Genomic DNA, 15,063 nt, shown 5'->3' on the forward strand with positions numbered 1-15,063 from the left:
AAATGCATATTCCTAGGATATGGTGACAGAGGTGAAATGGGGTATAGACTTTGGGATCCCGTGAATAAAAGGATTATACGCAGCAATGATGTCATTTTTTATGAAACATGCATGTATAAGGAGCCTGCAAGGCAACAGGAGCTTGGCAGAGTCATCTTTGATGATGATGGACATCATGGACAACAACCAAGGGCTGTAAATCAGCCATTACAGCAGCAAAACCAGCCCTTAAATGGTGCTGAAAATGGTCCAAATGGACAGCCAGAGATGGCAGAAGATATCCCTATGGATATACCACAGTTAGAGGAGATACCGGGCATGATATTTCAGCCTTATGGCATGGAACAAGAGCCACCAATAGGTGATATGCAGGCTGGACAGCAACCTGCAAATGATGGTCATTGGGTACGGAGGTCCACAAGACCCTCCAGAGCCCCTGACAGGTTTGTTCCAGGGCTTGACTACTTGATGCTCACTGATTGTGGGGAGCCCTCATGTTATAAGGAGGCTTTATAGAGGGCAGACAAGGCTCTTTGGGAGCGTGCCATGAAGTCAGAGATGGATTCTCTGCACAAAAATGGAACATGAAAGTTGGTGCATTTGCCTGCAGGCAAGAAGGTTTTGCCATGCAAATGGGTTTACAGGCTCAAAGTTGCACCTGATACAAAGCCAAGATACAAAGCCAGGTTAGTGGCTAAGGGCTTCAAGCAGGAATATGGTGTGGACTTTGATGAGATCTTCTCTCCAGTGGTCAAAATGACCACACTTAGAGCTGTATTAGCTTTGGTTGCTCATGATGATCTGGATTTGATTCAGATGGATGTGAAGACTGCTTTTCTTCATGGTGATCTCCATGAGGAGATATATATGCAACAGCCAGAGGGTTATGCAGTGAGTGGAAAGGAGAAGCTTGTATGCAAGCTGAAAAAGAGTCTTTATGGGCTCAAACAGGCACCAAGGGAATGGTATCATAAATTTGATACATTCATGAAATCCCAAGATTTCAGGAGAAGTGACATAGATCACTGCTTATACACCAAGAAAGCTTTGGATGGCAGTCTATTGATCCTCATCTTGTATGTTGATGATATGTTGATTGCTGGAAAATCTCGTAAAGAGATGGATGCCTTGAAGAAGAGGCTGCATCAGACCTTTGATATGAAGGATTTGGGTGATGCAAATCACATTTTGGGTATGCGGATACTTCGGGACAGAAATCAGCATGTGTTGTATTTGTCTCAAAAGGAATACATTGGCAAAGTTTTGCAGAGGTTCAATATGGACGGGGGGAAGAAGACTAGTACTCCTTTGCCTCCATATGTGAAACTCAGTGCTATGGACAGCCCACAGTCAGATAGTGGCAGGGCTGATATGGCCAAGATTCCGTATGCTTCAGCTTGTGGCAGTCTCATGTATGCCATGGTTGCTACTAGGCCGGACATTGCATTTGCAGTGGGAGTGGCTTCTAGATACATGGCCAACCCTGGCAAGAAGCATTGGGAAGCAGTGAAAGGTGTCATGAGATACCTGAAGGGCACACAGGATATGTGCATTTGTTTTGGCAAACAGGATGCATTAGTGCATGGTTACACGGATTCGGATTATGCCGGTCATCCAGATAACCGGAAGTCTACTACCGGTTATGTATTTACATTCACAGGAGGTGCTGTGTCATGGATATCCAGGATGCAGAAGTGCACTGCCTTATCTACTACAGAGGCCGAGTATATTGCCGCCACAGAGGCTTGCAAGGAGGCATTATGGCTATCTCGGTTAGTGGTTGATTTGGGTTATACAGGGGATATTCCATTGTTGCATTGTGACAGTCAGAGTGCCATCCAATTGGCAAAGAACCCTGTCTTTCATGCAAAGACGAAGCATGTGGATGTGAAGTATCACTTCATCAGAGAGGTGATAGAGAACAAGCAAATTCAGCTTGTTAAGATTCATACGGATGACAACCCGGCTGATCTGCTGACAAAGAGTTTGCCTCCAGAGCGGTTTGCTCACTGCAGACACTTGATGGGCATTGGATGAGGCCAGTTTCAGCCTTGATATGGCCTTGTATATTATCATGTACATGCTGATTTTTCTTTTCCTTCATTTAAGGGCACTTTGCCTTTAAGTGGGAGGTTGTTGGGGTAAAGGCATTATGCCCACCCTTATAGTGTGTACAAGCCCATAAGTTATAGTACATAGTACACTTAGTACTTTTAATGCACACTGTGTACTAGTGCAATATACATGTGTGATAGGGGAGTCACACACTCATTCCCATGAGTTGACTTATCCCCATATGTCTCTCTCTCTCTCTTCTTCTCTCTGTGTATGTCTCCCACATGAACTCTAACCCTAATTATCTCTCCCATTCATCCATGAGCAACCATGGGTTTTAGTAGACCCATGGGTTGGAGTATTGATAACACACACTCCCGCGTATGCGTCCCAATGAGGCCCTATGTCATGGCTCATGCATATCAGGGCTCATTATCATCAACCACTAAATGACTAGTGTTAGCTAGTTTTTCCTGCTCTGGGATCTTGTGCAGCTAAGGCTCCAAGATAATGATATTGCATCATACAGAGCATGGTTCTGATCAACTATTGTTACCTTATTCTTGTCTGTGGAATTTTGAAAATTACGCTATCTGTATTTTAAAGGCATACCTCTGTTATCTTTGGAACTGCCATTTGTTCTATATAGACTGAGAAGCGTGCAAGAAGCAGGACAAGCCCACTTGACACCAGCATCTTCTTCCCGTTATCTTCTGGCACATTGACCTGCTTGGAGTTGTCATGTCCTGTTGAAGTGCACATAGCCAAAAAATGATCATTCAGCATCACAAAAAGATCTTGGACGCCACCTTGGACTAAGTCAACGTAAAGTGATCGCCAATTAACCATCAGCTTCACTCTATCATCAAGAAGTTCTTTGAGGTCCTGCAGAAGACGAGGACAGACCTTCACTCAGTACAGACAATACAATAGTCTTAAAAGAACACAGTACTAGTCCATGTGAAATCAAAGCGACACCTAAAGTATAACACCAGACTCTAAAAATGAACTAATGATGTCTGGTTCTACTGTTGGAAACATGTACATAAATCTAGGAACTTGCATATTGCAAGATGACCATTGTGTTGTAATCATCACTTCAAAACGGACATCATATTTGGATATGCAAACTCATTCAATAACAGAATAAAGAAGAGATATGCCAACTGAGATTACATGTGATGAGCATATTTCTGAGGTTAAAAGACCTTGTCTGACACATCTTCAACAGAATGCTCACGTCCTCATTGTCAGGCGGGCTGGGGAGTAAACAGGATGCCCAGGCATCAAGTTGCATGTTATTTATGTGGGCACTCGACAACATTTTTGGGTGGCCAGACAAGGAAATTGGGCACCCAAGCACCTGAAACAAGACCCCACCCCCCTTCTGTTCCCTTTCCCATTTTCTCCCACAAAACACACACACGCTGCATGCAAGACAATAGGCTACCTACATGTAAATGTTTGTCCACTTTCCTATTCTCTTTCTTGTGGGGAGCTTGGAGTACATCACTCTCATCACTCTCCACAATAGTAAGCTATAATGTGTCATTTGGTTGGCCTTTCTTACAATTTAGTGCATCTCTCCTGACTAACTCTAGTCCATGCAAGCTTTTAAAGCTAATCTGTTCCTGTATCTTTTTGTGCAAGGATCCAATCTCTGGTTTTCAACCTCACTACAGGTGTACCTGTGCACACAAGAAGCATAACTATCTTTTTGTGCAAGGATCCAATCTCTGGTTTTCAACCTCACAACAGGTGTACCTGTGCACACAAGAAGCATAACCTTTATTCAACTGTTACACCCAGTTTGACATGTCGGCGGTATCTGTAAACAGTCTTTACAAGCCAGCACCCGTAGCTTGTGGTGCAGCTGGTGGACTTGTATAAGAAGGTATTTTTTTCCTTTAAAAATATTACAGTATACTTATTATTACCTTAGTGGCTATTTGAGCGGCCTTGCCCATGGCTGGTGTAAAAGGGACATGCATGGATTCATGCCAAGTACAAGAGGTAGATTCCACAAGCTCTTTGGGAGGCCTTTCCTATGGATAGTATACAAGCCTCAAGGGTCATGCTTGGATTAATGCCAAGTACAAAAGGTAGATTCCGCACGCCGTGTGCAAGATCACAGTTTAGAAAGCTATTTGTCATCAACACCTCATACAAACAAGCAGTTCCATTTTTATGCTGGAATAGCAAACTTGAAACTATGATGCATTGATAACATATCTTCTCCTACAGAGATAGGAATGTAACACGTTTGTTGTGCAAAGCCGCAAGCTTGCAAGGAATCTAGGCATTTCCAACGTGTTGGCCGGGTAGCCCCACTAGCTTGTAAGAGCGGCATGCTTCATAGACCTACTGCTGGTTGCACCAGTCCTGGGATGGAGCTTAGAATTTGCCCTTTTTAGCATTCTGTCACATGCATCAGTCCTCATATGCATGTGCGAAGCCAACCTAAGAACACCTTCAGGGTAGAATATGGAAATAAGGGTTAACTTAAGATTGTGAGGCCTCACAGAAGGAGCACGGTCGATGACTGACTGAGCATAGGTTGGGGGTTGCATACGGTAGATGTAGGTGCATGCCTGGAAAAAAGGCCTTATTTCTTGCTCACAACCCCTGGTCAAGAATGCAGACTAGTAGAAGGGGAAGAGAATAGGTTTATCAAAGTCCCCACAAAACAAAAAATCCTTATTTGTTAATCAGTATCCCTCAACTCTCTCTTGAGTACAATGCTTGGCAAAAAGGCCTTATTTCATGCTCACGACCCCTGGTCAAGCATGCAGACTAGTAAGGGGAGAGAACTGGTCTATGAGACCACCCCCCTCCCCAAACCCAAAAACTTGTTAATCAGTATCCCTCAACCCTCTCTTGAGCAAAATGCATCCCACAGGTGACCTGTTGGCTCTGACATTAAAATCAGAGCTAAGGTTTAAAAGTGAAATTTTTTTCCTGCAGGATGAAATTTTCAAGTTTCTTTGCAGACATGCATGGTTGAATTGCATTTGAGGAAGAGGCCCATCATGGACAGCAAAGATCCAATCCACAAACAGACTCATTTGTATAAAGACCGGACCTCCCCTCCAGTTGAGGGTGAGGAGGCGAAGGCACTCCATCACAGGGCCTGCCCATCCAATACTTCAAGAATTCGGTTATGGCACAGATGATGCAAATGATGCTTGCCATGCTGGCTCCGTAGATGCAGATGATTGCCCACATGAATCAAAGTATGGAAGAGGAGTGGAAGGCGTTGGAAGAAAAGAGGCAGGAACATGTGGCTGAATGGAAGTCCTGGAAGGCCAAATAAAAGGCTGAATGGAAATCCCATGAGGCCAAGGAAGAAGCTGGAAGGAAGGAACCGGAAGCTAGATGGGCACAAGAGCAACAAGAAAGCAAAGATAACTGAAAAGCCTGTCTGGCTGCATACCCTTCAGCATAAAAGAAGAGTAAGACTACAAAGGGACTGAAGACTGCTAGATACAACCGGAAGAGAATACCAAAGAACAGAAGCTTAGACACAAAGAAGCGTAAGAAGTCAGGTGACAACATCAGTAGCATTCGGGTTAGAGAAGAAAAAGGTACAAATGATCAAGCTGGATCAAGATCTCAAGATAGACCAAGAACGATGCGAGCTTGTACTGAAGAAGGGTTGGGTTCACTACACACACAAAAGTCTCTTCAAAAATAGCCAATTCTTCTACAAGAGTTAAGAAAGTGAATGTGCTAAAGCTATCTCAATCCACTCACAGCAAGATAGGTTAAGTTAGAACCTTTTTTGAGCACAACCTTTTTTGAGCACAAAGCGATCTGGAACTCCCCCGGCGTCTATCGCTCCCCTTTGCCTTCCATCCCCCCCTCCCTCCTGCGCCCTCTGTGCACCTGTGCCTTTGCCCCCTCCTCCTGAACCCCGCCTTCCAGCCCTTTGCGCCTCAGCTGCCGGCAGCCCTCCCTCTGTTCCACCTGCACCTTCGCCCTCACCCACCTCCTTCCCTCTCTGCCACCTGCTTCCAGCCTTCCACCTTCCTGCTCCCCCCCCCCCCACCGGGCCCTTTCTCGCCTGCCTCTTCATGCCACCTGCATCAGCACGCCCTTCTCTCTTCCGCCACCCGCCAGTCCTCCAGCAGCCCTTTTTTGCCTTAGTCCTTCTACGCCTCCGCCCTTCCCCATCCTTTGTACCCGGTCCTTCCCCCGCCCCCTCAGCAGTTTCCAGCGTCCAGTAGCAGTTCTTTCGGCGCAGTTCTTTCGGCGGGCCGCGGGAGTCACCTTCACCCCTTCGGGTCGACTCCATGGCAGTGGCTCCATCATCCCAGACCGAGGCCACACTCCTTGCCATTTTTCCAAAGCAGACCTTCAGCTCTTGGTTTCTACAGTATCCTCACTTGTGGCTTATTCTCTACTATGCAAGATTGCCAAGAAAACCGCCCACCAGCGCGTGGACAGATTCGAGATTTACTCCAAGCAGCCCTCATTGGCAAGCCTGGAAAAAACACCGACATACGCTTTCTTGGGCACGGCTACTCCCAGGCGGAGTTTGATTCACCCAAGGCAACTGATCGTGATGCAGCAGAGTGCCACAGCAATAAGCAGCGCTCACGCGTTTTTCGCTTGATGGCACCATGGTTTCGACCCCCGCATCCGACCCCCTCACAGGTGCATCTGGCCTCCTCATCACAGTCTACTTACCAGGACTCTGAAAGGAGTATCTCCTCCTCCTTGGATCAATTGGCCAATTGATTGGACAAGTTCTCAAGACCCCCCCCCCCCTCCCCAAGACTGCCACTTCTGTGGTCGCTTCTGTGGTCACTTGGGCAGCAGGGATACCCACCATTCGGGTTTGCAATGTGCATAGCCTCTCCAGAGGCTCTTCCCCAATTCATTGTGCTCCCCAGCCTTGAGGGCCACCCAATTACACAGCAGGTTGAGTATTCAAGCCTCCCCGGCCAGTGCTTCATATGCAAACAAATGGGACACCTAGCTAGAGCTTGTCCTCGACGTCAGGCTTGTAGACAATGTCCTTCACACTCAACCCCAGCCCAAAGACTCTCTTGGAGAGGAGGAGACAGGTGGTCAAGCCCTCCCTCTCCCCAGCCAAGTGTGCAAGAGACTGGCCAACTTGACCAGACGACCAGTCATCCACCACCAGAGCAATAGACTCGGCATGGCAAGGATGCTAACCACTGGCAACCAGCCCCCAATCCAACGGGCGCTGTCAGGCCGCCCTCCCCCACAAAGGCGTCGTTGGACGAAGAGCCATGCAGGTGAGCCCCGTGAGGCAACGGTACCTATTGGTAACCATTATGAGCATTTAACACAGGACCAGTGTAATTCCCCCGGTCGGGGTTGAGCACAATCTTGACACACACTTAAACTATTAATGCTCGTAAACAAAGTGAATTGGCACAACACAAAACAAGATAGCAATGCTAAAAATTGAAATGACACTGCAATAGGGCTAGAAAGGGCCGACCCCCATTGTAATATCAAGAAATTTTACATACGAGCTTCATTGGGCAATGCTTGGTAGATTTCCAACAAGATTCATGCATTTCGAACAAGTTGTGCCGTACTAGAGGTTGAATCCACAGTTTCTACCGTGAAGGACCTCACTTCCCAATCCTTGGTATCTTGCCACAAGCAGATATGCTCCATTGGCATCCATACACATGCAAGTGTATGCTAGACTGAGACATAGGAGACCTTAATGGCCAAGAACGCAAATGTAGAGTAGGTTTAGCGAACTTAAGCAACTCTCATCCGAGAATCGGTTCCCATTTAACAGACACCTTCCACCTTTAGATCAAAGTAATGATGATAGAATACTCCATAGCACTCCCGGTTGAAATTAGAGATTTTGCAAATTAGGGTTTTCGTAGAATTATGATTTTAACTCGATTAGGGTTGTTGCAAATTAGGGCTTTGCATAATTAGGGTTTTACAGAATTAGGGTTTCAGATTTTGGAGGAATTGTTGGCGACAAAATTGCTCAAAACCTTGCCATCATGTAGAAATCCATGAGAGAGTAGCCAATAGGTCAATCCCAACACTAGAAAGCTGTAATTAGACCATGTGCAAGCTCCACCAAGTAAGAGAACCTCCAAAGAGCAAGCAACAGAGCGTATAGACTATTTTTATGAGTAAAATCTTTAAATCCACCTCTTGAGGTTGGCACCTGATTTTAGAGAGAGAAGGGAGCTTTCCATATACAAAATGGATGGCTATTGAACACCTCAAAAAAGACCACAACTCTCCATAGTGGGGAGGGTCAATAGCCTAGCCAACTGGCAGGGATAAATGACCCAAAATTCGTCTACCCACTCATTAATGAAGTGTGGATGCCCAAACTCAATTATTAGTTGTCTGGCCGTACTTCAATGAAGTGTGGACCTGCAAAATAGCAAAGTGAACTATAACTCTAGTAAGCTTAAACAAAGAGTTTAGAGTCACATCTACCACTTGTCTACAGCCCACAAGCGAGGTCAAAATATAGATTCATGCGCACGATTCACAAGAGGGCATCCCTGCCCGTAAACTAGACATACAAATCTAATTTACGAGTGTCCCTACCCGTAAACTAGACACACACATCTTGCAAGCAATAAAACAATTCAGTCAAAAATAGTTCCAAGCGTGCAAGTATGCCATGCATAAGAATGTGGTGGACAATCTCCCTTTCATTTAGCTTGTAATAGGCAATCGTTCCAGGCGTAGACATATGTCTTGAGGCCAACCGGAATACCATATATGGGCGTGGACTAAAATTCCCAGCCTCACATATCCAACCTACTGGCCCTCGGAGTAGACATAAGTCCCCTACAATGAGGTGCCAGTCCTCTCCAGTGGCGGCCCTACCTCCTAGAGTCGCCTGGCACCAGCCCCGTGTGATGGCGAAGCCAATCGACTATGGTTTCTTCGGGTGTCTTCCAGTGGATGCAAGAAAGTTCTCACAAATGGCCCTGCTCCGGGTTTGTGTGACCTTCCATCCTCGTTTCGCCACCCCTGACAACGGTGCAGTGGTCTTCTCCTTCCCCCTCAATGTCACCCCTTGTAACGACCCCATAGGCCTCCTAAACACAAAACACCCATGATTAGTACAAACTCCCTAAGAAGGGTACAAGCTAGCTCACCTCCCAACCATGAGTTCTATGCTTCGAACCTCCCCCGAGAGAGGGACCAAGGTCTTCCTCCCTCAAATCCATGCCTGACAGCATGGCAATCCTACCATCTATATCTGCCTCATAGAGGCTCTAGGCAAGCCTATCTGTGCTCTACCACAACTATGGCTAGAATCATGGTCAAGACTTAGACTAGAAGTGAGGCTACGTCAATAATAACCCAACCCATGTTTCACTTATGTAGCATCCATTGTTGTTATAAATAACCAAACTATTATAAATAACACATGGATTTATTAATAAAAACCTTAGCCGCACGTATTAGCCTGCTTTCTCCTAATCCGAGGACTCCCCTAACCCTACCAAATTAGGAAACTAATCTCAAGGATTAGTACAAGGTACTAAACATACTTCCCCACCTAAGACACTTCCACTCTTGAAAATAAACAAGGGAAACTCAACATCATCTAACAACGGACTCCATAATCTCGATCACGCATGTCTAATCTTTCCACTCATATATCTATCATAGGAACTACCTGAATCTGGAGCCACTATTCCTACAACTAACTCAATGGAACTAAAGACATACCAACTCAAACCAAGGTCATGAGGAACACAACAATCCCTCAATCGAACTCCTGAGGAATTTAAAAATCTGACATTATCAGCGTTCATTTCATTGCTTTCGAAGTAGTGCCCCAGCTTGTTTTGGATGTCCTTTGGTTTTGGTTATGGGAGAGGATGCTCGATGGGACATGGCTCATCCTTCTCCTTCTCAGGTTTAGGTTCAGCTGTGTAGGCTCTTAAGTACCCATTTATCCAGTCGGATAAGTCTCTACAAAGTTGGGAATTTCGTCGCAAAAGAGAACTTATCAGAACTCGAACCTCTAAGGACAAGAAGGCATTCTCAAGGGAAACTTAGGCTAACACCCATGCCTAACCATAACATGTTCGGTATTATCATAGGCAGATCCTAACCAATCAAATGATCTCTAGGTATTGAACACATGGCAACGTTCCACCAGAACTGATGTATCCGTTCTGCTTCCAGACAAACGGAGGACAATCATCACGAGTAAGAACCTATCTCTGTTGAACTCTTAACAGCCTGATAGTACCAGAATCGTGTCCCAAGTCAACTCACTATGTCAAGGTAATCAAGCTGCAACCCCATTTGAGGGTTCTGAACTTGTAATGTAGCCTATGGCTGTTTGATCGTAGCTAATAGAAGGATCTTTTCTCCGGAAAGAAAAAAGATATGTGAAGTTACAAACTCCCAAAGAATCTAAAGTATATCTAGTGCTTCATGTATCAGCTCCTTAAGCAGAAAACTGGGTAACCAGGATAACCTAGTAGGTGTTGAATCGATTGAAACCCCTAGTCTTTCACATGAACCACATAGGTATTTGAATACTAAAAGTAGGCATAATTGGCATTCAGAGTACAAAGAAGGTCTGGTCAAATGGAACGGCACATCAACAGAAAGTTCGACTTTGGAGAAAATAATCAGATTTAGAGGGCTAAGCAATTGGCTGAGGTGGCCAATGCAAAAAGAGGAATGCTTAGGGGAGTCCCTAGACATTGATTGAGGTACGTAAAGGTGAAATACCAAAGGGGTTAGTTGCCTTAGAATATAGGAGGGCCACATTACAACTACTAGGCAAGAGAAGACTTGGTCTATACATCAAATAGAAGCCTCTAGAAGAAATTATGAGGAAGAGAGGGAAGAGAGGAAAATAAGGCCCGGTTCACAAATATGAATGGCAGTCCTGAATTCCCCATTCGTGACTGGGCCAGCTCATCTCTATGGATGCCCTAGCATTCACAAAGGGAGCAGGTCCAGCTCATGGATGTTGTGGTAAAGGCATTATGCCCACCCTTATAGTGTGTACTAGCCCATAAGTTTTATAGTACATAGTACACTTAGTACTTTTAATGTACTAAGTGCACTATGTGTACTAGAGCAAATATACATGTGTGATAGGGGAGTCACACACTCACACTTGATGAGTTGACTTATCCCCACATATGTCTCTCTCTCTCTCTCTCTCCCTTCTTCTCTGTGTGTGTCTCCCACATGAAACCCTAACTCTCAGCTGAGCTTTCCATAGCTCCTTCAACTGGTATCAGAGCCATGGCGATTGCAACTGCAGCATTTGCTTGAAGAAGCAGGGGTGCGTGTCCACAGGCATTTTTTGACGCCAACTGCAAAGGCCACCGGTTTCACCTCTGTAGCTGACTGTGGAGGTAGTAGCTTTCGCTTCACACACCATATCCTCCGGTGCAGGGCAGCGTGCAGCATTGAAGAGCCACGGGCAGGGCCGCAGCGTTCTTCCCCTTCCTTCATTGGTCGCTGGTCGCCTGTGCGCAGAGCTGTTGAACCAGTCGCAGGCAGGCGGGCGTCCATACTTAGGCGAACACGCCTACGAGCAAGCCGTCGAAGCCAGGCAGTGACTTTGTCGGGAGTGGAAGCATAGTCAAGGTGTTAGACGTGGACACCGTGCTAGCCGAACATCTCTAAAGTAGCTAGCGTGCTACTCAAAGAAGCGTGGCGTTTCTGGTGCTGGTTAGCGTATTGCTGGCAGCGGCGTACCCATTCGCAGCCTCTTCTACAGTCGCTGCGTGGCATTTCTGGTGCTGGTTAGCGTATTGCTGGCAGCAGCGTACCCATTCGCAACCTCTTCTACAGTCGCATGCAGCACGCTTGAGGATACTCACGCCTGAGGAGCCCTTCATCTGCACAATCTTTCTGCAGAAGCAGCATCAGCACGAGTCAGTAAATTTGACGCCCCCCTCCCCTTTTCTGCAACAGAAATCAACTGATTTCAGAGGAAATTGGGTGTCAAAATTTGGGGCTTTTGATGTAATTGTGCCATTGGGCATTCATACATGCTGTATGATGTGAGCAATCTCACATTTGGGGCAAAATTACAGGAAATTGGAGTGCAAATCAAAGGGCTTTTGTGCCAATTGAATTGATTTGCATGCAGGCACTGGCATTTGATGCTTTGGGCAATGTGTTGATGCCTGTCAAGCACTCAATGAGTCAGTAAATCAAGGGGCTTTTATGTATTGGATGTATATGTGGCCAGGGGGAAGCATTGTGAAGACTCTGGATGCCTTCATGTGAGTTAATGTACCATGTATGATCAGAAATTGATCTTGAATCAAGGGGCTTTTCAAGATTTTATGCTTGTTGAGCTTGGCAAAGCAGCAGGAAAGACTTTTATGCCTTGAACCCTCAGAAATCCACTTGCAGTCAAGGGGCTTTTGCTCAATTTCTGTCCGGGACTGTTGTATGCAGTGGTGAGGACTGTCAAGGTCTGATTTTCACTCATTTGGACAGCCAGGAGAGCATTTATTGCTGCTGTACTTGCTGGTACAAATTTGGTAAAACTTTGTACAAGTTTTGGCATGGCTGTACATTGATTTGAGTGAAGAAAAGGCTCATTTTCAGCTGCTGTACTTGCCGGTACAGATTTGGTACATCATTGGCGAGCACTTAGTACTGTTGTACAGTACTTTGGAAGGGGAACAGAGCACATCTAAGGTGCTGTCCTAAATCTGCAGCAACCAGATTTTGGTGATTTTATCGCATTCAGTGGGAGTAGAGTTGCATTCGTGCTTCCGCAGTGGGAGATAAACTTTGGGAGAACAACTGTGAGCACTTTGTGTGCTTTGGTGCAGTGTTTGCACATCTTGCAGGGAGTCAGGCATTGACAAAGGTTGCATATTGGTATGGCAACCACAGGTGAGAGCTCTTCATTGCTTCACATCAAGAAGCTTGAAGGCTCACATAATTATGACATTTGGCAAACCCAGTGCTATAATGTGTTGCTCCAGAAGAAGCAGCACAAGCCTATCAAAGAAAGGGGTGTAATGCCCGCTTCTCTTACTGCTGAAGAATGGGAAGATATGGATCAGCTAGCAAGATCCACTATCATGTTGTCTGTGTCAGACACTTTACTTTTCAGCATACGTGAGGAGAAGACAGCTTGGGGAATGTGGCAAAGATTGCAGGACTTGTATGCCCAGCAAAGTGCCTCAAGCAAAGTGTATTGGTTGAAGAAACTCTTAGGTCTTCAAATGAACGAAGGGGCGTATATGACAGCCCATCTAAATGAGTTTAATGGTGTTGTCAGCTAGGTCATCAATCAAAAGTTGGCAATGGACGATGAGTTCAAAGCCACCTTTCTCTTATGCACTTTGCCAGAGAGTTGGGACACATTCAGGACAGCCACTAGCAATTCAAATGCTATGCTGTCATATGCAGATGTGGAGGGTGCTCTTCTTCAAGAAGAGATGAACAGGAAAAACAATTCTGTTGGAAAGTCCAATGCAATGAATGCACGTGGGAGATCCCAGCAAAGGGGTAAAAGCCAAGAACGGGGAAGGAGCAAGTCCCGCTCCAAAAAGGACTTGGAATGCCATTATTGTGGCAAGAAGGGACATATCAAAAAGCAATGCTACAAATGGAAGAATGATCAAAAGGAAAAGGGAAAAGGAAAGGACAAAGACAAAGATGAAGCCAAAGATGCAAAGCCAAAGGACAAAAGTGGAGTCAAGATTGAAGAAGTCAATGTGTCACATGCAGGTGACAGTGAGGATGAAGTCCTATTCACGTCTTCACTTGATGCCCATTCACTTCTTGCAGGAGATGGTCATGGTATGCATTCATGGATCATTGATTCAGGTGCCTCCTTTCATGTCACAGGTTGCAGAGACTTGTTTGTCAGGTATAATGCTGGCAATGAAGGAGTAGTTTATTTGGGTGACAACCATGCATGCAAGATTCTTGGCAGAGGTGATGTGAGGCTTGTGTTTTCAGATGGCTCACAGCTTATGCTCCATGATGTCAGGCATGTGCCTGAGATCAAGAAGAACCTGCTTTCTACTGGACAGCTTGATGATGCTGATTATGTTACCACATTTGGTCGTGGAAAGTGGAAGATTAGTAAGGGCTCACTGGTTGTTGCCAGAGGCTCTAAGGTGGACACTCTTTACTTCATGCATGCTGGTGTTTGTCACCATGCTAATGTAAATGCAACCGAGCTGCCGGAAATCTCTATGTGGCATAGCCGGTTGGGACACATGAGTATCAAAGGAATGGAGCAATTGTCTCGTTTTGGTTACTTGCTTTCTCTAAAGTTCTCAAGTTTTCAGTTTTGTGAGCATTGTATATATGGCAGGCAACTCCAGTGCCCCCACAAGAAAGCTCTTGGACAGAAAGATGCTCAGTTAGAGCTTGTGCATACAGATGTATGTGAGATGCCTTAGCTTTCTTTGGGAGGGGCAAAATATTTTGTGTCTTTTATTGATGATGCCACACGCAAGGTGTGGGTTTATCCTCTTCGTTTGAAGAGTGATACATTCTCAGTGTTTGAGAAGTTTGTTGCTCATGTTGAGAATCAAACTGGCAAAACACTGAAGGCTTTGCGTTCCGACAATGGGGGAGAGTATATGTCAAAACAGTCTCAGGACTTTTGTGATGCTAAAGGCATCAAGAGGGAGCTCTCTACTCCTTATGATCCTCCACAAAACGGGACAGCAGAGAGGATGAACAGGACCATTCAGGAGAAGGTCCGTTCTATGTTGTCACATGCTGCATTACCTCATGGTTTTTGGGCTGAAGCTGTTATTATGACAGCCGTTCATCTTATAAATAGGTCACCTAACACGAGGCTTGGTGGGAAAGTGCCAGGGCAAGTATGGACAGGGAAGCCTCCGTCCTACAAGCACTTAAGAGTGTTTGGTTGCGTTGCGTACGTGCACATACGCAGGGAAATACGCACCAAACTTGATCCTAAGTCTCACAAATGCATATTCCTAGGATATGGTGACAGAGGTGAAATGGGGTATAGACTTTGGGATCCAGTGAATAGAAAGA

At 45.6% G+C, this 15,063-nt stretch overlaps 1 protein-coding gene across 3 annotated transcripts in view; it reads right to left on the bottom strand.

The window, feature by feature from the left end:
* The window catches only part of LOC147633915 (vacuolar protein sorting-associated protein 51 homolog), a 29,956-nt gene that overhangs the window by 11,833 nt on the left and 3,060 nt on the right, over positions 1–15,063 (bottom strand). For 2 of the 3 annotated variants that reach the window (XM_086804983.1, XM_086804982.1), the window contains exon 3: positions 2,668–2,940. In XM_086804983.1, the coding sequence (XP_086661109.1) occupies positions 2,668–2,904 (237 nt within the window). In that variant the 5' untranslated portion in view covers positions 2,905–2,940. The remainder of the gene's footprint in view (positions 1–2,667; positions 2,941–15,063) is intronic. The other variant, XM_086804984.1, reaches the window with a different exon arrangement.

This window comes from Cibotium barometz, chromosome 11 (genome assembly GCF_041138505.1).
Source record: "Cibotium barometz isolate CiBa-2024 chromosome 11, ASM4113850v1, whole genome shotgun sequence".
In the NCBI taxonomy this organism is placed as follows: Eukaryota; Viridiplantae; Streptophyta; class Polypodiopsida; order Cyatheales; family Cibotiaceae; genus Cibotium; species Cibotium barometz.